We start from the raw sequence: 22,560 nt of genomic DNA, 5'->3' as shown, positions 1-22,560 counted from the left end.
GCACTGAGTTTTGGTGGAAGGAGAGGACATCTGTTTTGGTTAGGCCAAGAAGGATGGATCTGAAAGGAACCACACTAGACTAGAAAGAAAGGGTCAGGAGGAAGGTGTGAGGCCACAGAACTCAGCCCAGCTACCCCAAGCTCCTTGTGATTCCGCTGAGGTCATGGCAATTTCAGTGCAGATTTCAGAGCAGCAGCAGAGTGTGTGTGTGCGTGTGTGTGTGTGTGTTTGTGTGTGTGTGTGTGTGTGTGTGTGTGTAAGGTCATGCCCTCTGCCTGCGTCAGTCCCCATTCTTCTTTGGAACAATCAGGAAGAAACTCATGGTGTTTCTTGGCTACGGCACACATTTTTCATGCATAGGGGAGCACCCAGGCCATACAGAACATTTTTTGCTGCTGTAATCTTGATGGAAAATAGTTAGTGATGGAAGAAGGAATTTAGGAAATGGCTGAGAAGTGCCTGAGGGAAGAGAACTTTCAAACGTATTTGCACATGAGAAGTCAAGAAAGTGCCACCAAAAAACCTCAAGAGAAGTATGAACAAGGCAAGGGGAAAGGGCAATAGAATTTCCCATCTTTCAGCTCCTGCCTGTATTTCAGCATGCCGGTTCCTTGCAGTAAACCCAGACAGCTTGAGTAGGGACTGCTCTGAGAATGCCAGCAGACACTACAGAAAACACTTGTGGGCAACTGGATTTAGAAAATTCCTTTTAACTGGAAAATCAGAAACCATCATGCTTTAGCCCCAACCTACCTAATTAAGTGTGATACCCACTTACTTATGAAAGTGCATGATGACCTACAAGCACTGCTGTAGCACAGTTAACTTTCTAGTCTGCTTGGTGACCGGAGCAGATTCAGGTGTACCTTTCATCAGTTAGACCTTTTACATCAATAGTCTATCAACAATTGATAGAGGGTCTTCAATAGATAACTGTGAAAACCAACTCTACTGCTGGCATCTGCTTTCACTTAACAGGGGTCTACATGTCCTGTAGGGAAATCAAGGGCCGTTGTTCTGGATGATGTAAGCCAAGCTGTGCAAATCCACCTTCACATAAGGGCTACAGTTCCACTTTAAAGGAAGTCTTTGCAATGATGAGAGATGGATCTCCTGTGACTTTGCATCTTACTGGCTTCAGGAGAAGTAGTCAATTGTCTCCACGCACAGTTCTGGGTCTTAGACTTCATTTTGCTTTGAAGTACTCAATCCTGTTTCTTTTGACTTGTTTTACATCATCAGGCTGGAAGTTATCAACTTGGAAGGCTCATTAAGCACCATGCCTTTCACCAAGTTCAGCCAGACTTCTTTTTCGTGTTCACTGCTTACCTTGAAGCTCGTGCTACTTCTGCTCTGCCCCTCAGCACCATCCTGAGAATAAGGCAGCAAGAGTAATTAATTAGCAGAAACTCTGACTTGCAGGTTTTCACAGTCACCGCTCTACCAGCTACAGCCATCAGGTATCAAAGGATGCTACGAGTTTCTGAAAAGCACAAACACAGACAAGGCCACTTGGGACCCTCCTTGTTTTGCTCTATCCCAATTGCATCCCTCCAATAAACACCTATGCATGCATGAGGCAGTAACTATGATCAGAGGGGGAAAGTCACAAACTATCAGTCAAATACTTCATGTTCTGGCCATGTGGCTTAGCCTGTCACTCAAGACCACCCACTGTCCCCTGCCTGCAAGTGAGTTGCTTCAGCCTGCTTCCCCCATCTTCGAGGTGGCTGCCCGGACCACAGAGCAGGGATGCACTGAAGTGCCTGGATCCTCCCTGTTACATAAAGCTGTCACGCTACCTGCTAGGCCTATTTGTTGCCCAGCAACCTTTAAACTCTGAGCTAGTATCTATTAGAGCTTCCTGGAACAGTGGTCATATTCAAATCTGCCGCTGGTCTCTATCAGATGACTGGTAGAAGTCAATAAAATGCAGTTCATCATGGGATTTGCGCTAACAATGATATATAAACAGACTAAGTCTTACGTACAGGAATTATGTCAAACAAATTAACTTTGTCTGAGTTAGTCAGATGCTTTTGCAAAGCATGGACCTGTTTTCTTATGTCTCAGCCATGATTGTTGTGCCATTTCTCAGAAGGAGCTACCGAGAGGTTTCTTTCCACAGCAGCTAGGATGTGGATGACATGGGAAGGGTTCTGGGACTTTTCCTTATTTATTTATTTATTTTGAATTAATTTATTTATTTCATGAAGCAACAGTGATGAAGCCCTAATACTCCCAGCTTTGGGTCATAACATGGTTCCTTGCCTTGGGAAACTGAAAGATATGGCAGATAAATTGGCAATAGCAGCAGATATCCTCCAGGTCTTCAGGTCTCTAACCCCTGCACAGCAGGTGAATGTGCTGAACTCTAGGCTCATAGACACATTTTACCTTTTCTAGGCACAAATCCTTTCAACATTGGCCAGCTCAGGCTGGCTCCCAGTCTCCACTGCTCCCCACACCAATATGTCCTGGCTCGTGAGAGGCAGAGCAGAATAATTCTCTACCAGCAAGCCATCAGACCTCAATCATGAAGCCTTGCTGATGTCTTGGGAGCTATTTGAGGTCCTAAGAGCTAAACTGTGCACAGCTAATACCAAGGCTCACTCATTAAAGTAAAAGCTTAATGAAAGAAAGAAGTAATTTCTCCCAAAACCTTGATGCAGAAGAAAAGATTTCTCCCACTAAGACAAAGACATTCCTGGGCAGAATATGGGTTTTTACTGCACCAAAGTAAAGGCAGTCAAAAATCGAACCAGGAGAGTAATTGCAAGTTTAATTGTCATAGAGTTAGTCTTGAAGAGCATCTAGACTGAGCCTATCTCACACCTACAACATGTTTTCTTTCATTTTCTATGTTTGCTTTCCAAGAGCTCTCAAATTCACTGGGAATAAAACAATGTTAGGGAAAAGCAAACACAAACTTTGCACACATCTGCCTGTGTTTTGGATATAATTCCCTACTCATTCGATCGGGCAATGGCAACATCATCATGCTACATTTTGTTCAGTTACAATCAGGACACACAGCTTGAAGTTTGAATACCAAGTCTTCAAAGTACAGCAAACTATATTTTTGCTTTTTAAAGGAATGGACAAAATATTGGTAAAAATGTAGACAGGTAATCATTAGCAGGAAACTTGTTTGCATACTTTCACCAGGTAAATTCAAAATAAAGTCTTCATTAACATTAGTTTTTAAATGATTCAATGTTGGAATTGGAAGCAAAAAGATTTAGATACCTCTGATCCTTTTGTGTCAGAGGATGAGCATTTAAAATAGTTTTTACCCTAAATTGTCTTTCAGAGTCTTATTCAACCAACCTAACAGTGATTTTGGCCAGTTGTGTAACTGGGCCTCAGTCTAGTAAGATTTCCACTGAATTCAGCAACCCACAACCCTGCCTCAGCAGGGAGTTATCCTCTGTTCTCTTTCCAACCTTTGGCCTCCACCGATGCTTCCCGTAAGTAAAAAGGCAACACATTGGCCTGCAGATGGGAAAAGAAGCAGTCACCCAGGTCTTGGATGGGTAGACCAAAGATCCAGGGTCTGTACCAAATTCAGACTTCACATGACTTAGATCAGGTGATTTCCCTTTTCTTCATTGTTTCACCTGATCTCTTTGAAAAAAGGTATTTACCTTTTCTAACTATAGATATCTAACTTTACTGTCTCATTTAGGAGCTTGATTGCCTATGCAGGCAATGGGCATATAGAACTAGGTCAAAACATCTTTCCAGCAAAAACAGTCTGTGCCCCAGCTTCTAAATCCAGCAGCCAAGTGAGATGCCTAAAAAGCTGTAAGCTCTAAAGTGCAGTGCCTCCCTCTTTGCACCTGTACAGCATATACCAAAGCTGCTCCAAGCAATACCACAATAAACACCTTCCTCTTCTGCATCAGCCAGTGGTGTCAACTGTGCTACGGCAGTTCCTTTAGCTTGCTAAGGGCTGCTTTTTACAGAGCCAGCTCCTGCTCTCGTTCAATTCTGCGAGAGTAGGAGCAGCCTAAAGTCCAGTCACAGTACAAGACTTTATTGCTGTCATGATTATTAATGACTACATATACTGAGCTTTAATCACTGGCTGCAATTTTTTAATTGTGTTGTAAATAGGGAGTCTCAAGTAATTTCCTCGATTTTTAGTACACTAGGGACCTCTGCAGGTGTTTCTCTCTTTAGATCAAGGCTAATGACATGATGTGTCTCACACATGTAACTGCAGATGCCTTGAGAGCTCTGAAATGCAGAGCAGCCACAGAGCACTGAGCTGTGCAGATTGCACTTGCAGTATCTCTGAAGGCAGGTACAGTTACTCATTCATGTCTTTGAGCTACCAGACCCTTGATACGTAAGCAACAGCCGTTCCACTTTTCCTCCACTCCTAATTTTTCATGAATATTTTTCAAAGGGCTGGACTCAGCTCTCCTAGTGCCATGAAACAGTTCCTTTCCATGTCAGGAGCCACTGAAATAAATAAGACTATTCAAGACTCTACTCATGATGGGCTAGAGTCAACTGTATATAACCTTCAAACTATTTATCTACACCACACAAACTATCATTTTTCAAGTACTTACATTTTGTCATGGTCGTTCTCTGAACAGCTGCAAAAGATTTTTTTTTTTTTTTAAAAAAGGCTTGTCTTCATGTCATACAAAATACAGAGTTGAGGTTAATATTAAAAGAACCCCTTTTTTTGGCCTTCCAAATTTCATCCTATCAAGAACAGCTCATTCTCTTCTTTCCTCTCTCTAAACATTGCAAGTGAGTCTTAACCGTATCTTAACAGACTTAGAAGCTACAGCACTATGAAAAGGTTTTACAAACCTGGAGTTGATACCCTGATGCCTCACATTCATGTGAGTTTTCTAGGCCTTAGTTCTCCTCAGCACATCATCCCCAAAGCATTGCCTTGCTTCACAGGAATCCTCTAAAGAGAAATTCATTAAAGACTATGAGTTTCAGGCATAACTAGCTATTAGGAACTTAATTATTGAATTAATTCTTTTGCAAAGTTAGACTTCTCTATGTTTCTGGGATTTTTTTCCAATTGCAGTGTATCTCATGCACTGGAAATGAAGTAAAACACACAGCAGGTGTAAAGAATGACAGAAACATATGAAATATTGCTCAGTCAAGTGACTTTTTCAGGAAATGAAGAGCCACTGGTAAACAAGCAGATTCACAGCTGGTTCTCTGGACACAACTCAGTACTTATGCTCAGACCATACACTAGTTAGCTTGTGCTAGCCACATTAACACAAATCAGGTTCTTCTTTTAATACACACAAGAAGCAGCTGTGTTGCCACAGTAAGTGGGAAGGACCAGAAACACTGCTGTATTATTATGCAAACCATGTTTTTGGTTACAGAGGGTTAGAGAAAACCTCCGAGAGAAAACTCTCTCCTACCTGCCTGCCTGCCCCTAGATCTCTTAGACCTTCTTCAGAAGCCTCTGGCACTGTCTGTAGTTGCTGACTGGCTATCGGACTTGATGGGCCAGCTCCTTCCTATGCCTCTGCAGCTCAGAGTGCTGATGCAGACATGTGAGATCACGCGCACTGCTGCCAATGAACAGCACATCCTGCAGGCAATAAGACAATTTTCACTGCTCACAGGGACGGCGTGTGCTCCAAATGTCAGCCACCGATCCGCCACTCAAGAGTAAAAGTAGCATTTTTCAAGGACAGACATATTCTCCACAGCCTCTATCCAATCATTTTAAAATGACCTTGCTGAGATTAGGGAAACTGCGGGCCATGCAATGCACCTCAGTAGAAAATGGAAGTCAAATTCAGGGAAGGTATCCAAGTCACAGTCAAGCATTAGCAACAAAGTACAAGTGGATGTTGAGGGCAGATGCCAGCGAAGCAAGGGAGGGGCTAGGTGGCTTAAGAAGAGCTAATCTTGAGAGATGCACTGTAGGAAAACACATCAGTTTGGCTTCCAGCTGCCAGGATGAGACACAGGGCAAGTGCTCTGACACTCAGAGCAGCAGCTCCCAGTCCTTAGTGTCTCTCTTGTTTCTAATTAGGCAGTGCCCCAACAAGCCTGATGCAGGACTGCCTTGGAGCCACATGCATACACAGGGTCTCCTCCTGAAATTGTATTTTTTTTCGCACGTGCAGCTATTGAGATGAACAACTTTGTTTTCCCGTTTGTTAAGCCATCAGAGGAGGAGTTGAAGCCTGACAAATGAGCTGGGAAAGATGATCCTGATCCTCTGACTTGCCAGTTCTGCAGGAAATTCTACCCTGTAAGCAGCAACACACAATACTAGCCCAGCAGCATCTGTCACTTATCAAGGCAGGGCTCAGCACGGCTCACTCCACGAAGTAGTCTGAGGCAGCGCAGACTTCCTCGGCAGGGTCGCTGTGTGAAACAGCTGAGTGATTCATTCATGCAGCGATGCTTCAAACACAGCTTGTGCCTGATGAAATCCTTTAAAACAGCAGTGACAACACTCTTCTCCCACACAGGCTACAGCCTGTAAACACTCTGGCAAGTGATGGAGAAAGCAGTCATCAGTGCCACCAGCCCTGGATGTCTATGGAGATGGCAATCTGCTCAAACGTCATGGTTTAGTACCTAGAACATACAGCACCATGGTGGTGAGGAACCCATTTTTGAAAGCCTCAATACTGCTTGAAAAGAGAAAACAGAAGAATAAAGCAAAGATCTCATTTCTCTTCTTCCTTCTATTCTTCCATTTTCATCTCCTTTTACACATATACTGTCAAAGTCCATTTTGCATGACATGGATTCATCTGGTATTTCCCTCATGAGCTTTTCTTCAGTTAGCACAAAAATCACAGCTAACTTTGACAGAAAGCCTTTCCAGAGCTGCCTTGCACCAGAAAACAAACTGGAAAAACTCCCCACTATTTAAGTGTCTGCATTTCAGGCCTCCAAATGTTTGTATGTTTAACCAACCTTAAAAAAAAAAAAGTCAGTGTGTGTTTCTTTTGGTACACAGCACCTGATTGTAATCAGTAAGTACTTCCTGAAGCCCTGAAAAAGTTGTGTTTCTCTGTGTGTTTCCTCCAAGAAACAGCCTCTTTGGTGCCCAAGGACTGTTCCACTAGAATTGAATGCAACACTTACAATGTGAGTGTAGGAAGAGATAACTCTCTCGGGTAAGAATATCTGCCCATATGCCAAAAGTTTTGTGGCTTTTTCTCTTTCAGTCTATCTAGCTATGGGAGACGGACAAGAAAAAAAATCTCTCACCTGTGTGAGAATCCTCACTACATGCACATTTCTAATACGTATCTCACTGCAGTGTCTGTCAAGTGAGGGGGAGCAGAGTGTGTGTGCGTATGTATATGCATGTGTGTATGTATGTGTGTATTTTAATTAGGATCTAATTGTACTCTCACTACATTATATATAACACAGAATACATGAGGGCAGCTATTGAAACCTGACCTAAAAATAAGGAGTGCAGAATTTGCCTTCCAGTAGGTACAAAGGACGAGGTCAGGAGAATGGAAGGGACAAACAAGACAGAGATCTGAAGATCTATCTTGAGACGGAAAAAAATGAATAGGCTGAGAGCTGGGAAATCAATTCAATGCATTGTGGAAAATGCTCATGTCAATGCATGAAGGAAAGGACTGGCATGTATCTCCATTCAGCTCCTCACCAACAGTCTTTTCAATGTATGCGCTTGCTGCTGGCTCCTGTGTTGCACACGGAGTCCAACCACATAGTGTGTGACATGTTATTATTTATTAGTATCAATCTAGAATTGAGACAACTCAGCTACTGACCAGGATCCCCCTGTGTGAGAAGCCAAGTGTATCAGACCACTGAAGTGCTAAATGTGCATTTCCCCTTTCAAGCCCCCAGTCATTCATACACATTTCACCATTACCATGAAAGGCTCACAAATACTCAGGTTTTTAAACAAATGATGCACATCCTTTGTTAAAAGTGAGCTCACCAACAAACTTAGTTTTAGAGAAAGGCACCCAAACTCAGCAGCAGACGTTAACCCATATGAATTCCAAGGGTTTCTGAGGTACCTAACTGCTGCTTTCTCATAGATGACTAAGCAAAACAGATGTGTCTATAATGTGCAGTAGTAGAAATGAAAATCTCTTGAAGCCAGTCTCATCAGCACTGGTAAATACTCCAGACATCAGTGAGAAACCACAGTTAGCGCCACAGTCTTCAGAACCAATTTTCTTCCTTCCTCTTAGTGTTTCCTTGGTGTTTCTGCACAGGCAAGGTAAAAAACAAATAAATCAACTAACCTCAAAACCCTAAGTATCTAATAAGTAGTCTGTCAGGAGAGGGCAGAACAAAATCCCTGCAGTCACATGGGCAGGTTTAGTTCAGTTAATTAGAGCGTGGTGCTGCTAAAGGTCATAGGTTCAATCCCCGTATGGGGCTACACTGAGAGTTGGACTAGATGATCTCCAGAGGTCCCTTCCAACCTTGCCATTCTATGATTTCTTTCTTATTTCAGTGGTGATATTGTGCACATACTGTGAGAATGGAGTAGAGTGAGTTTGCTTCCTAGACAAAGCTATATTGGAGTTTCATAACAAAAATTCAGCTTCCCTTGCAACTGGAGTCTTAGTCTGAAATCATGGTCCAGGAAGGCAATGTTTTGCCTGATGGTTTTGAGTCTCTGATGAGCTGTTATATAAGTTCTTTGTCAGCGAGCACACTCAATATCCATTTGGATAAAGATATCTAATTTCTTTGCCTGTCAAAATTGAAAGAAATTGCAATGCCCTGAGATCTCATGATCTGATTTTCCAGAAACTGTTTAATTTTTATTCTTACTTTTACGTAAGTCTCTGAGGACCATATATTTTCCTTAGCGTTTTACAATTTTGTCCATATGGCAATGAAAGCCCATATTCTGCTTAGTCCACTGGAGATACGTACAGTATTGGAAGAGGACTGTTGATCCAGGCACATATGCATCAGAGCTTGTGAAAGAAGAACTCAGGTGGCTCCTTGTCAGCATGTGATGTTCAGAAAACAATTCCATTATGAGACAGGTTGTGCTTTTCCACCAGAGGAAAAAATAAAGGAAAGGAGGAGGAGTGGGAAGAAGACCAGGCCAGAATACTCTGCTAGGGCTTGAAATGACTGGAAATGACTAAAACAAATCAGTCCTTCCCTCAGCAAATGTGAACCACAGGAGAGTGCTGAGAAGGCTGGAAGTATCCTCAGCTGATGCGAGCTGCTCGTATAGCAACCTTTATTAAAGATTAGAAATCTTTCTTCAAAAGTGAATGGAGCCCATCAGTTCTACAGGAGTTCCTTTATGCCCATGCTGTGCCATTCCCTTTATCTCGCCTCATCAGTGAGGCTGAGATACCTGCTAGATGGTGCAGGATGGCCTCCCAAATCGAAACCTTCGCTAGTTTACAGACAAGTTGGTAAATGTCCCAATGACAGGTCTTCACAATGCAGTCTCACTCACGCAGACTTTGTAAGGCGATTTCAATTTTCTGCATCTAAAATGGATAATGTGACTGATTTTAATCAGACAAATCTAAAACCACTGTAGTCTGAACAGAACTAAATCTAATTGCCCAACTCATTTAAGTAGCCTCAATGAAACTCATATTTTGAGCAGCTGCAGTTATTTTATCCTTTTGGCTAACAGAAAAGCAGAGAAACTGTCAGCTACTTTAAGATCACACAACAGACGAATAACAGAGGCAAGAAAACACTGCCAGTTCCCTCATAAAATTCTGCACAGCTTTCCTCCCCACCAAAATTCACATGAAAGTAATCAAAAGGTTACCTATCTTCTATACCTCTTTCTTACGTAGCAGTAGATGATAGCAAGTATCCCACTGGTCAGTATTCCTATACCAATTCCCACAGCAATGTAGCGTTCATAAGAATTATGTGCATAGGAATTTAGTGTTAAGTGTTCACACCTCTCTCCATTATAACCTGCAAGGCACCTACAAAACAAATATACATCAAACAAAATTATACAAAACTTCTTTTGCCTTATATTCCAGAAATACATTTTGGATTTGATCAGCTTTAAACAATATAGAAGGAGTCTAAAGTAGGATAAGCTCAATCTAGTGCTCAGTCAGAACCTCTTAGCTCCCCTGAGACTACCTGTTGTCCCAGTCTATCTAGTTTAAAGCTAGCTCAAGCACTACAGTCACAGCAGCAAATGTAGTCTAAACATACCCTCATCCAAGAGGGTGTTGACAAAGAGTACTGTGCTCTCTGCTGATCCGTAGCTGCTGTAACATCTGCCATGGCCAGAGCTGCCCAATATGGAGGTAGAAAATTCTAAGTATACACCAAGGTCTAGGCTTGGTATGCAACCAGTTGCAGAATAATGGAGTTGCAGCTGTGCTCTTTGAAGTTCTCGCCCCTTCACTGCACCTCTGAAAATTGAATCCTTTAATGCCAATTGTCACTTGAGATGCTGTCAAATCAACAATTTAGAAAGCTGTGTATTTTCAATCTTCTTTCTTTGGTTTTACACTGGCATGGCCCTACTGTCTCATTAACAGTCCTAAACCAGCACAGTGCTCAAGGATGTGCCGAAATTTAAGCCTGTAAGTACTTCACTGGCACTTAAAAGTTGTGCTCTCCTAAAAAGTAGTCACATTACATTAATAATGTATAGCAGACAAAGAAATAATGCTCCTGTTTTAACTTCTCTAAGAACTGTATTTATAAAGTGTTCTTTACTTGCATATGGGTTTCTTCAGTTCACTGTGAAAAGCACAGAGCCCGTTAATACAATAGCTATGATGTTCTTCAAGACAGGCTTGCATAAGCTTCAAGAGCCTTGGTTGCTCTGTGTAGTCTACTGTGAAAGGGAAAGAAATGCCATGTTACATTTTGAAAAAGTCAAATCATTTAAAAAATTTTTCACAATTCAAGAGGGACAGACATTTACTGCAGAAAGACATATAACACATAGATTTACTGTGATATATCTTGCGAGCCAGCTCAGACACTGCTAAGCAGAATGAGTTTTTTAGACATTTCAACAAGGCTTTAGAGAAAACACATACAAGTTTCGCTTAAAGTACTTCCTCTTGAGGAGCATGTATAAGAAAGATTATGGAAGATTGACTCCAGCATAACATCAGCATTATCCAACCTGCAATCCATCAGAACAGCAATCCCCAAGAACATTGGGGTTTAGGATGCAATGACAGCATTGAATGAATCTCAGTATGTTTCCCAGGCTGAATTCAAATGATATATTAATTCCTTTTTTCTTTTCCCCATCAAAGGACAAAAGACTACTGCATTTCTAATATTCCTGTCCCTCAGCTCTGCAGCAATAACTGAGCTATGAATGATGAGATTGGTCTCTTTATCTGTTCTGCACAGTCAAATGTTAGCTGAGTGCTCAGTTATGTTTATAAGCACCAAGGTTCCCCAGATGGTCTCCCCATCTGAAAGCAAGCAACTCCATGTTTCTAAAATTGGACAAAACTCATATGCATTCAGGTCAGTAAGCAAGTTTCTGCTTTGAAAGTACAGAAAATGACTAGCTTATTCCCAATCACAAAAGCTCAAATGAGAATAAAAGTCCAAAGTGTTCTTTGGAATCTTACATCAGTGTTATCTACTGATAGAGCAGAGTCTGAGTCCAGGAGTGATGTACTCTGGGGTGCAGAAGAAATGCAGAGCCCGGCATCAAAGTGTCACAGGAGCAGGGGTGGGGCAAACAAAGAGAAAGCTCAAATGCTTCACAGTCAAAGGAGTATCTGTTTGAACTGGTCTCTCCCCCCAATTAGAATAATCACTGATGGGGTGGAGTGTCCAAGTAATACTTTACTATTTCAGGAGCCTGTTTTAGTGATGTCTAAAAGTTATTTCTTAACTGAGCATATGTCAAAATCAGCTTTCAGTTATGACCACAAGAAAAATAATCTGGCAGGAGGGTGACAATATCTGCTCAAAGTGACTAAACAACAGTGCAGTGAGCAGAAACCTTCCTTTCTGAGTAAGCAGTGAATCAAGGTTTGGAGATATTGAGCTGACAGAATGAATGTCAGAGAAGTAAGCCTCAGACTGTCCTGGCCTGCTGTGGTCAGCTCAATGTGGTCAATATTTCTCAGGAGTAACAATATTAATCCCCCAACTTCCTGACCAAATTTCAGTTGGAGTCATTTCATGGCAGGCGTTCCCCTGTGCATTCATGTAGGTAAGCTTTTCTTCTTCCTATATGCAAGCTGCTTCAAAGAGTTGACAAGTGATGGGAAACAGCTACTCTAGTCTAAACCCATAGGCCTGCATTTCAGGGCACTTTGCAAGTTCAGTTGTGAATCAAATAGTTTGGACAAGTAAGAGGCTTGAGGCTATCACTATTACTCAGATCATACAACAACAAGTTGAAAACAGTTTGCTCTAAAATCTTTCTGAAAGATAAATCACACCCCCAACTTGTGAAGGGATATACAGAGAATGAGAAACAACAGAAGTCTTCTTCCTGCAAAGAGTTTGTGGGCTTACTCAGAAAAAGCTACTCAGGTAGAAAAACATGTCTTCATTTAAAGGAAACTTCTTTGGGCTGAGAAAAAAATTCGGAAGTTCCTCTTTACTCTGTGGAAAAGGCAGCCCCAAACCTAGGAATATAATTCTACACACAGTTTTGGTTTAATAATGCAGCCACAGTTCTGGTTTAGTAATCATGTGGCAATACATATACGCTGAAGGACATGCTGAGACTTAAGCCCTATCTCTATCACATGCTGTAATGCCTCAAACAGCTTGCAGACCAGAACTGCATGCAGCATCTCCCAACTCTGAGCTCTATGCTGCTATAGCTAGATCACCCGCAGATGCTGAAACTAGTGCAAGACCTCTACTCTAAAAAGCCCTGCATTGGGCAGACACATCTTTAGCCTTGAATCATGTACTCTGCACAGAGAAGAGTTGGGGCTACATACACACAAGCTCTAGCACTCTTCTGGCTGACTCAGGAATACTGCAGACCATCTCAGGAGACAGAGCTCTGCAGACAACAGCTTCAGAAAATGGGAAACAGTACCTTTATACTTCCCTATGTTTCTCTTCAAACACTCGTGCACCAACAGATCAGCACCACAGTTTTAGCACAATGGAGGCCAAACAGGCTACTACATAACAGGAGGATATAAGCCTTAAACATAACAGGGGGAAAAAAAGTGAGGAATGTACAAATTTACATGTCAAAAGGTATGGACTCCCCAGCAACCTCTATCCAGGCCTCAGCCAAATGTATTCACACCAGCAAAACATCTCTTCTGCTTCAGTTTTGATTTATTCCATTTCTTCCGAGAGATGGCAGTATTTCACCTACCGACTTCTAGAGGAAAAATTGCTTAGCCTAAGTATGCAAGCGTTCTTCCCCTGAGTATAATCAAAATTAATATTGCCATATGAAACCAAGGTCAGCCTAGAATAGAAACTTGCCTAGAATAGAAACTTGCCTAGAATAGAAACTTGTCTAGAAAGTGTTTGAGACAAACATCTTGCCATGCAGGCCACAAATAAACAATGCATTCCTTCACTATCAAGAGTGAAATTTTGTTCCGTGTGGGTTGCAAGGTCAGATCTGCAATGAACACGCAAGAATTTTAGGTGCTAAGTATTTTGACATTGCAAAAATAGAAATAATTGTCTTTTAATAGAAATAATTGTCTTTTAATTGTCATTAAAAGAATGATAAGTCTTGAAAACAAAGATTTTCTATCTAATCCATTCCAAAACATAATGACAATTCATATCACATTATCCACCTAGATACTAAATAAGCTGTTGAACAAACACATCCATATGCCCTTTCAAGTCACATAAGGGGAAAAAAAAGCATGCTGTGTAAGCACTTGACAGTTGCCTGCCACTGAGTCATTCAAACAGATACACTTGGCAAGATCTGACATGAGATCAAAACGACAGGCACTCGGAAACCTGGGTACGCTAAAACTGACAGACTAGTGACAAAAAGAGTAAGCCACTGAGACCATTACAGCTCAGCGCTCAAGCATGGTGTGTTGGGAGAGGGGGAACAAGAGAGTTAGAAGGGGGAGGAAAGGGGTCAGCCCCAGTTCAGGACTGCCATTACAGGCTGCGTGCAGGAAGCAGATCGTGGCAATGAATGGACTGCACATTTCTGCAGTAAAACTAAGCCCTTCCTAGCCTTTCTAACTCCTGCCTGATCACTTCACTGCAAAATCCCCCTTCAGCATGAACTATGCCTTCTCTTTAGCAGAAACTATGCCTCAGATTCTTAATCTGTGCCTTGTCAGCCCCTCCGACATCCTTTCCGCAACCTCTTCCCTGGATGACCATGCAACAGGTTATAGTGATATAGCCACTTTCTTTGGTGGCACTCTAAGTGTTTTTCTTTTTTCTTTTTTTAATTTTCTTTCTGGAAATACTGTTTCCTATCTTTTCAGTGGCCATACAAAAGGTCCAACTACACATACCTTTAACAGATTGTGCAAGTGTGCGCTCAAATGGTCTGAATTTGTGTTGCTAGCTTTGAGAGAACACTCAGCCAAAAGTGCAAGCATCTAACTGATATGCACAAGTGCAGCTAGTGTAACTGCAGATGGGACAACTGCAGACCTAGTCGTGTTCACATAAACAAACCTCTTATTTGTTAAAATATGATGTATAACTCCTGCTTTCTAAATATGACACAAACAGGCTACTTAAGGAGTCATGACATACATTTCTACTTTGTTATATCACTATTTGCTATGTATGTAACTCTGGAAAAAACACATCACAGATAAATCCACTAAGCCAGACCACAAGTACTGTGCATGAAACTACTGCACTGAAAAATGATCATCTTTGACTTTACACTTATAGATGTGTACATATGTATGTAAGTATGTGTGTGTGTATATACATTACACACACACACACACACACAAGTACATAGGAATGTATCTGTAACATTATACCAGTATGACAAACTACAGACAAAAAAAGAAAAAAAAAGGGGGGGGGACAGTAGTTTGGCTTGTTTTGAATTACGAGGAAAATAAAAAGCTTATGTATCTACTAAAAAAGCTTCTAAGACATCCTGAGATGATTTACAATTACCAGAAGATGATTTGTATGCATATTTACATTCTTTCAAAAGTACAAAGACATTAATAAGTATCATGGTTAAAATTCTCTCCTTCTTTACTGACCTGCCAAAACCTCAGTTCCAAATTGCACTGTTCTCCAGAAAGTAATGACATCACTAGCATCTGAAGTAACATCAAGAATGCTGCTTGCAGGATAAACACAGCGCTCTAGTCTCAGATCTTGGCAGGTAAATAGCTTGAGTTCACATTTCATTCAGAAAAGAAAAAGAAAGAAACGAGAGAGCTAGCACGCTGAGAAGGGCTGTGGAACCTGTGATAGCCCAAAGCAAAACTGCAACAAAGAAACTACTGAATAACAGTAATGAGAGGCATCGTTTCAAGTTGCATTTGCTGCATTCTCACTTAAGCACAGAAAGATTCAGACTAAAGAGAACTAATAGTCAGAAACCAAGCACTAGTTAAAAGTAACAAAAATGACCATCAAAAGTGCAGAGGATCTACTCCAAGTAGCCCTTTCCCAGTTATGACTTGGTTTGTTAGCTGGTAAGTGCTGAGCCTGCTCCAGCTTTGTGACAGCTATTACCTCAGAGAGATTTTCAAGGCTCCATGAAAAAAACCAGCTCATCTCACACATGCAACAAATACCACAATTCAACATTGCATGCATGGCAGAAGCATTAAGGCAGTTATGATCAGGATAAAATCCACCACATTTTTCAGTGACAACAAACATAACAAAAAAGAAATACCTTCAGTATCGTTTTTTGTCCAGTTATTCCATAATTCTGTGCTGAGGGATGAAATGGTAATAGCTGACTCTTCACTCAGTGCCCCCATTGCTGTATAATGCAAATAGATGCTTACTGTAATAGAAAAACTCAGCATGTCTATTCAATGTTCATTTCACCCAGAAAACATGTACCCACTTAATACAATTCTGATGTAATGCAGCAAAACAATAACAGTTCTTTTTGCAGGGTTCTCACCTCAAACCTCCTTTTGTCACAGCATAATTACAATTGTGGAGAAACAAACTGTTATTTGCAGAGTTCCAAAATACATATCCATTCCATTCTCAATTCTACTACCTTATGCAATTTACGACACAGGTACCCGTAATGTATTACAGACAACGTTACACCTACTTACTGGTCAAAGCAGTTTCTTCTAAAAGAAACTGAATTATACCCTATCAGTTAAAATTTCATCCAGGCTTAAAATAACTCAAATAATTAAGCTTCACAGTATCTTCATATCTTTTTTCCCTGCCCCCATCCCCTGCTTATTTCAGAAGGAGTGAACTACTGTTCAAAAAAGCCTTGTATTTTCTGACATGGAAAAACCTCCTCCAATCCTACCTTTCAGCAAAATATAGATTAGCATTCCAAATGCCATTGCAAGCAGCTGCTTTAACACCTTCTCAACTCTTCTTTCCAGATGACTGGTTTGCTCTGCTTATCTGTGCTCCTCGTGATTTCTCTTGTACTTATATACCATGAAGCGTCATCTGCTGTTCTCACCAATCAAAAAAAAGGTGCAACTGGCAACAACCTCAAGCCTCGAGGCAACCACACATTTATTTAGGAAACTGCTATTATCTCGCAGCGGGATCAGGTTTTCTTTTGAAACTCTAGTTTCCTATTACCTGTGGGCATAATCGTGCACACAAAGTTACAGTTTTAAGGAGAGATCTCGTATCTGCCAGAGCAGATCCACAGAAAACAGCAAAACAGAAGTTAACAAAACCAAAAGTGGTGCATTGCAATGAATGTGATCTTTCTTTCCCTGAGGAATGTAGGTCTTACACTACTTCTAGAAGGACTATCAGTATTCAGAATGCTGCTGTGGAGCCGAAATGGTCCCTCCAAATGGTACAGAGGCAGCCAGATATACTAGAGCAGATTGAATGCTACTGAACTGAGCCTTTCTGACAAACGTAGGAACAGCGATTTTCAACTCTCACACAAGCAAAGTTAGCAACTTTACCCTAGCAACAACTTTCATTTTCCAACTGCGAGCTCCAGGCAGTAAAAACATTTCACAATGTCTTTGTCTTTTTCGGCAAAATCTTCTGATGCTCTAAAAACTGGTTAGCTGGAATTTATCCCTCTACACTCCTCAGTGATCTAACCACTTTAGAAGTTTAGGAAAAACACAAGCTAGTTATGCATGTTTTAATTAAGTGTTCTCCTGTTTATGGACTGCATTCCAGGAGGCTTTTCTCTTCCTTAGGTAGCCCGAAACCCATGCTGGCACCCTGATAGCATGCAGCTTCTGTACTCTCCACATTGCTGTCAATGTTCATGCCTACCTAGATAACCTCTGCTGTCAGTCCCAAGCAGGGAGTAAATCACACGAGCCCTGCTTTCAACACGAGCCCTGCTTTCAACACACATAAATACACAATGGGAACTTAATCCTACTTGAATCCAAGAGGTGGCTTCATAATTAGGCAATAGAGCTGGGTGCGGTATGCCTGTGAGAAGGGTTCAGCGGATGAGGCTGTGCCACTATCTGCCACAGGGCATCCATGCCTGGATCAGACCTCACCAGGCTCCAGTACGTGAGCATGCTTTTCAGGCTTGTGACAGCTGTTCCTGTTGGATGCCAAAATGAAGAACATATTCGCACAGAGGTGTCCATCAGCACTGAATATAGCATACAGTCAAGTAAAACCTCAATTTTACTACTTTTGTGCAATACTAATTCATCCATGAGGACTGAAAAGAGAAAAAGAGCTGAAGATGCAAAATAAACTGTTTGTAAGATATGGAGGAGTTACTTATTCAAGTGACATAAGCAAAATGGCGCAAACAGTTATTCTGCCAAAAATGCAGAGAATATTTTATTTAAAATAAACAAATTGAACACGAATCTAGGACAGCAATGTAAACAGCTGAAAAAAGGTAATGACCAACTAGTGAAAAACATGAATCTAGGACAGCAATGTAAACAGCTGAAAAAAGGTAATGACCAACTAGTGAAAATCCTCCAACACTCCACTCCTAACAGAGTAATAAAAAACCCCACAAATCCTGTTTTAACACATTTCTAGCAAAAATATTAGCATAACAGTGATCAAGTTTATTCCTCCTTTATCAACAACAGATTGACCAGCTAGTGTATTATCTTCATATGCCCTCATACTGCTAAAATTTATACCACTGCACAAATTTAAACAGATAAGCAAACATCTGCAAGACTGGGCTCATATATTTAGAAATGATTCTGTCAATCTCCTTTGCAAAATCTGCATTAAACAAAACTCTAAAAAAGACCATCAGAAGAACAATCAGTACAGAAGCAAAGCTCTATATTTTTTATTGTAGCAAGTACATTTTTTTTTTGTTGAATGGAAGAAGTATTTAGCCACACTTCATTTTTCTTCCTTTCAGGCAATCTATAATTTACTGGCAAACATGAAAGGCTTTTGATTAAAATAAATCAAGGTTATCCCAACTGAGATAAAAATTTGAAGGTGATGGACCAATCTGATTTCCAACAACTTCGGTGGGAACTGCAGTAGGTTCTTCATGTTAATAGGCGTACACTACATCAAATTGACTTTTCACCAGTAACTCCACTCCAACTTTTATATTGCATTAAACTATTCTAGATTGATCTTTGGAACTAAATGTTTAGGTGAAAAAAAAATTATTGATGATCATCCTTCCCAGCTTTTATTTTCTTTTTAGAGCAGGCATCTTCTTATTCTCACATAGTCCTCTGTAAGCAGTAGAATAATGAGGTCAAGAACTTATAGGACCCAGTCTTGCAACAGGAACTAAGAATCCTTAATGTGATCTCATAACATAGGAGAGTATTTGACTTAAAATCCAATAGAAACATTTCATCCTGGACCAACTCTTGCTTTTTTCTTTTTTATGTTATACATAATATATTTCCACAGTAGTGGAAATTACATTCTAATTAATAAAGGTCCTGATCCTGCTCAGTTATCTATTCACAGCTTTTTTTTGTGGGATAAGGGCAACATACACTAACACATTTTGTCAGTCATAAATTAAAATATTGAAAGAACAGTTCAGGCCTCAGTTCTAGCCACTTATTCATGTGTACTTCTTGTATACACTTAAGGTCAGAATTTAGTCCGTGGTGTTTAAGCATACATGACAGTTTTAAGATGTGTAATGAACATCTGTCTTCATGTCAACATTACTGCCTGAATTTGAAACGTAGGCTCCAATTTTTCACTCCTTACAGATTCAAGATTTCTGCTGTGTTTTCCAAGGAATTAAAAATTTCACATTTTACTCGAGATTGCTTCATGACTGAGGAACCCAAATCATATCTTCAAAAGAAACCTAGTTTTCACACAGCTTGATCAACAGAGGGTCCCCCATGCTTAACTAATTTTGTAAATTGCACCACAGTCCCAGATGTACATGTATATTTGTAAATCATGCTTTGTTCTTCATTTTCACACACACAGTTGATCAACAATAACATATCTGGAAAGGTTGCACTCTCTGATTCATTTTTGCTCACAATAAATCAGGAGGAGGTAACACAAAGTATTTTAACATTTTGTAAACCACCAGGTTCAATATACTTTACATGAAAAAATAAATAAAATGTAGAAATAAATATCTCTGTAGTAAAAAATAAATGTTTTGTGTATCAATAAATAGAACAACTTGGATTCTTCTTTCAAGGTAGCCAGCTTGCTCTAATAAATGAGCTTTTTAGCAACTATGAGTGTGTTCTTCAGAAGCATTGCAACAGTCATAGGTCCTACCCCTCCTGGCACTGGAGTGATAAAGCCAGCTTTCTTCTTCACTTCTAAGAGAAAAGAGAAAAAGGCATTGACTGAGAATGTTTCCAAAAAACTTCTTTTCTCCTTCAGTGGTCCACGTATGCCTAACTGTCCACAAGCATAAAGGACAATGAGTTGGAAAGTACTGGAGAACACAAGAAAAGTGTATTACAGCCATGGCAGTTTCAGGATACAATCAGGACCAGGGCTGCAAGGTAGCGTTCCTCATTTGAATGCTATTACCAGTGGGTTCGTTTCAGGGCATGATTTCACAGTCTGATCCACTTGCAGAAGGCTGTCCTTTCCTCTTGGGAGCATGAATGTTCACACAGCCTGTGGTCAGCCAGATCCAAAGTTAATCCCAGTGGAGTGTTTTGGTAAGTGGTAGTTTTCAACTTCTTGATCTGGCCAGTCAGATAGCTGTAGGAATGCTTGAGTGACACATAGGCAAGACTGTCATAAGGGGGCAATAAAGATTTGCTTCACCATATGCCAACTGTACTACCACACCACAGTAACCAGAAAATTTATGAAAGCTGGGGATCTCCTTCAGAAAGTAAAAATAAAAAACCCAAAGCTATGCGTATTCCAGAAGATTATCATTAAGAGCAGGTAACTACCACTTTAACTACCAAAACTAACAGCACAGCATCAGCAACAGTCAAGTCATCTCTTCAGCCTCTTTTCCTCCCTCTAGCTTGCAGCTTCTAATAAAAATATTCAGCAATCAGAGAACTGCCGCAAGAGAAAGTACGTTTTCACGGCTGACTTGTTTTCTGCTTTGCAGTCTGGACAAAGAGCAAAAGACAAGAGTTGTATCTGAGGAAAAACAGATTATAGTGAAATCCATTTTTCATCTTTAGTCATTAATATTCAGCTCCTCCAGAGATGATTGTCTTTATATGGCTGGCTAGACCTCACTCAGTAAGTACCTTCTCCTTCTAGAATCTTTTTTTCAGATAAAAGTAATTACATCTCCAAATCTGTTTTGGGGCATTCCCTCTCATAAGCCCATAAAAGGAAACCTTTCCACTGGAAGCTCCTTGAGGCATGCAGGTTTGAACATAGGCTTTATCCTGAGATATACCTATTGCATCTTTGTCCAGAATGAAACTTCTCCCTCAGGTAAGGGAAATTTCTTTTTTGGCCTCATGCATGAAGTTACTTTAGATTATGCTGCTGTTTATGTGTGTTAGTAGGATGCCTATTTGGATCTGGAGACACAGATCTTATTCAAATTTCAAATCAAGGAAAACTCTAAGAAGTAAGTTAGTCCCAAACATGAACTATGTCAGACTATCCAAAGTAAGTGTATATCTTGAATATTCATGTCAAATAGTAAGAGATAAGTATGTAGGGCATGTTAAAAAGAAAAGAAAGTAGGAGAAAAAGGAAAAAAAGTGGGGAAAAAAGGATTTAAGGTCGCATCTGTCTAATTAACTTCTTTATACTAAGAATTAATACAATGTAACAATAAATCATGATTTGATATTTGTATCTATTATGCAAAATGTAATCAACTGGAATTTCAGGTTACCTGTAAAAGAACTACATGTATCTGGCCAGGAATTCATCACATGACAAAATGTAATGAGTAGTTATTTGTTAATAAAGGTTAAGATTATCTAAATGGCACATTACTAACCAGGTTACTACAGAATTTTCTCTAAAATGCCATTATGAGATAATTTTTTGTTTGCTTGGAAATAGTATCCTGAAAACTCACCCCACTTGTTGCCACAGTGTATGAAATGAAGTGGGGGAGGCAGGTGCAAATTTGCAATGTAGCTGAATGCTACAGTGTGCATTGCTATTTTCAAAACATCATTTTTAAAAGGGCACACACACACATAGGGAAAAAAATTGAGCAAGCACATGGCACAAGCATGTATATTTCCATACAAATCACTGGAATATTAGGCAGCTTTCAGAACAAACAAGATTCTTGTCATTGCTTTAAGTATATTCATCTTGAATAGATGTGGTGCTTTACTGTTAGAAATAATTAGTTTTGCAAAAAGAACTATTAAAAGAGAATTTGAAAAGCTGAATGTTGCTTTATTACACAGAATAACTATTAGATTCTAGGGGTTTTTAAATTCAAAAAAAATCTCAAATTCTCCAACAAAGGTGCCTAATAACTGCATTTAAATAAGTTAACAGCAAGTGTCACTGAACTGAGCAGTAGAAGACTAAGTCTCTTGAGGAGGGCTAGTAATTATGGGTGGGAGAGTTTTAGCTACTCAGTTGACAGGTTTCACCAGATACGCAGTTAAAATATTTGGAAAGGTAAACAAATAGCAATGCGTGTGTGGTTTTTTTTGTTTTGTTTTTTGGTTTTTTTTTACATTTAAATGGTAACAACGAATTAAGATCTCACTCACATGGCAGTTATTCTTAATATTCTCAAACCCAAATAATTTGTTTTCTTATTAGTTATACTATTTTGAACTACCTACCATCTGCAATTGGTGTTTATTGTTAATACAGTTACTACAAATTCCCAAGTGAATGTCATAATTATTGAAGTGTACCCACATCTGAAGTCAAAACCATAATTAACACACTAAAATATTTTAGATGTTTTAAATGGAAATAAGTTTGTTTCCATGGCAATATTATATGCTAAAGAAAGTCTTCTAATGAATATTATCTACAACATTCATTGCCTCTACTGCTAGCAACTATATTCAGAAGTAGACACACAGTGTACTGTTTTCACAAGTT

The 22,560-nt window shown here is 40.0% G+C and overlaps 3 protein-coding genes across 6 annotated transcripts in view; all 3 read right to left on the bottom strand.

Annotated features, from left to right (window-relative positions):
- Positions 1-6,404, bottom strand: part of EREG (epiregulin) — a 30,277-nt gene extending 23,873 nt beyond the window's left edge. For all 3 annotated transcript variants that reach the window (XR_009958335.1, XM_062575057.1, XM_062575058.1), the window contains exons 1-2: positions 5,418-6,404; positions 4,834-4,936 (exon numbers count right to left, since the gene is read on the bottom strand). The gene's annotated coding sequence lies outside the window, so the exon portion shown is untranslated. The remainder of the gene's footprint in view (positions 1-4,833; positions 4,937-5,417) is intronic.
- Positions 6,405-6,512: 108 nt separating this feature from the next.
- EPGN (epithelial mitogen) lies at positions 6,513-16,521 on the bottom strand. 2 transcript variants are annotated; one of them, XM_062574270.1, is made up of 5 exons: positions 16,415-16,521; positions 15,806-15,919; positions 10,699-10,819; positions 9,792-9,944; positions 6,513-9,485 (listed from the first exon to the last, which is right to left on the bottom strand). In XM_062574270.1, the coding sequence occupies exons 1-5, from the start codon at positions 16,449-16,451 to the stop codon at positions 9,431-9,433; spliced, it is 480 nt and encodes a 159-aa protein (XP_062430254.1). In that variant the 5' UTR covers positions 16,452-16,521; the 3' UTR covers positions 6,513-9,430. The 2 variants fall into 2 exon arrangements, with proteins under 2 accessions (XP_062430254.1, XP_062430253.1); XM_062574269.1 differs by having other exon boundaries at positions 15,806-15,895.
- Positions 16,522-17,897: 1,376 nt separating this feature from the next.
- MTHFD2L (methylenetetrahydrofolate dehydrogenase (NADP+ dependent) 2 like) overlaps positions 17,898-22,560 on the bottom strand; it is a 40,557-nt gene continuing 35,894 nt past the window's right edge. The window contains exon 8 of the mRNA XM_062575056.1: positions 17,898-19,859. Coding sequence (XP_062431040.1) covers positions 19,747-19,859 — 113 coding nt within the window. The 3' untranslated portion in view covers positions 17,898-19,746. The remainder of the gene's footprint in view (positions 19,860-22,560) is intronic.

The sequence above is a fragment of the Rhea pennata genome, chromosome 4, assembly GCF_028389875.1.
Source record: "Rhea pennata isolate bPtePen1 chromosome 4, bPtePen1.pri, whole genome shotgun sequence".
Taxonomy (NCBI): Eukaryota; Metazoa; Chordata; class Aves; order Rheiformes; family Rheidae; genus Rhea; species Rhea pennata.
The sequence above is the reverse complement of the archived record's forward strand: the minus strand, read 5'-3'. Positions and strand labels throughout refer to the sequence as shown.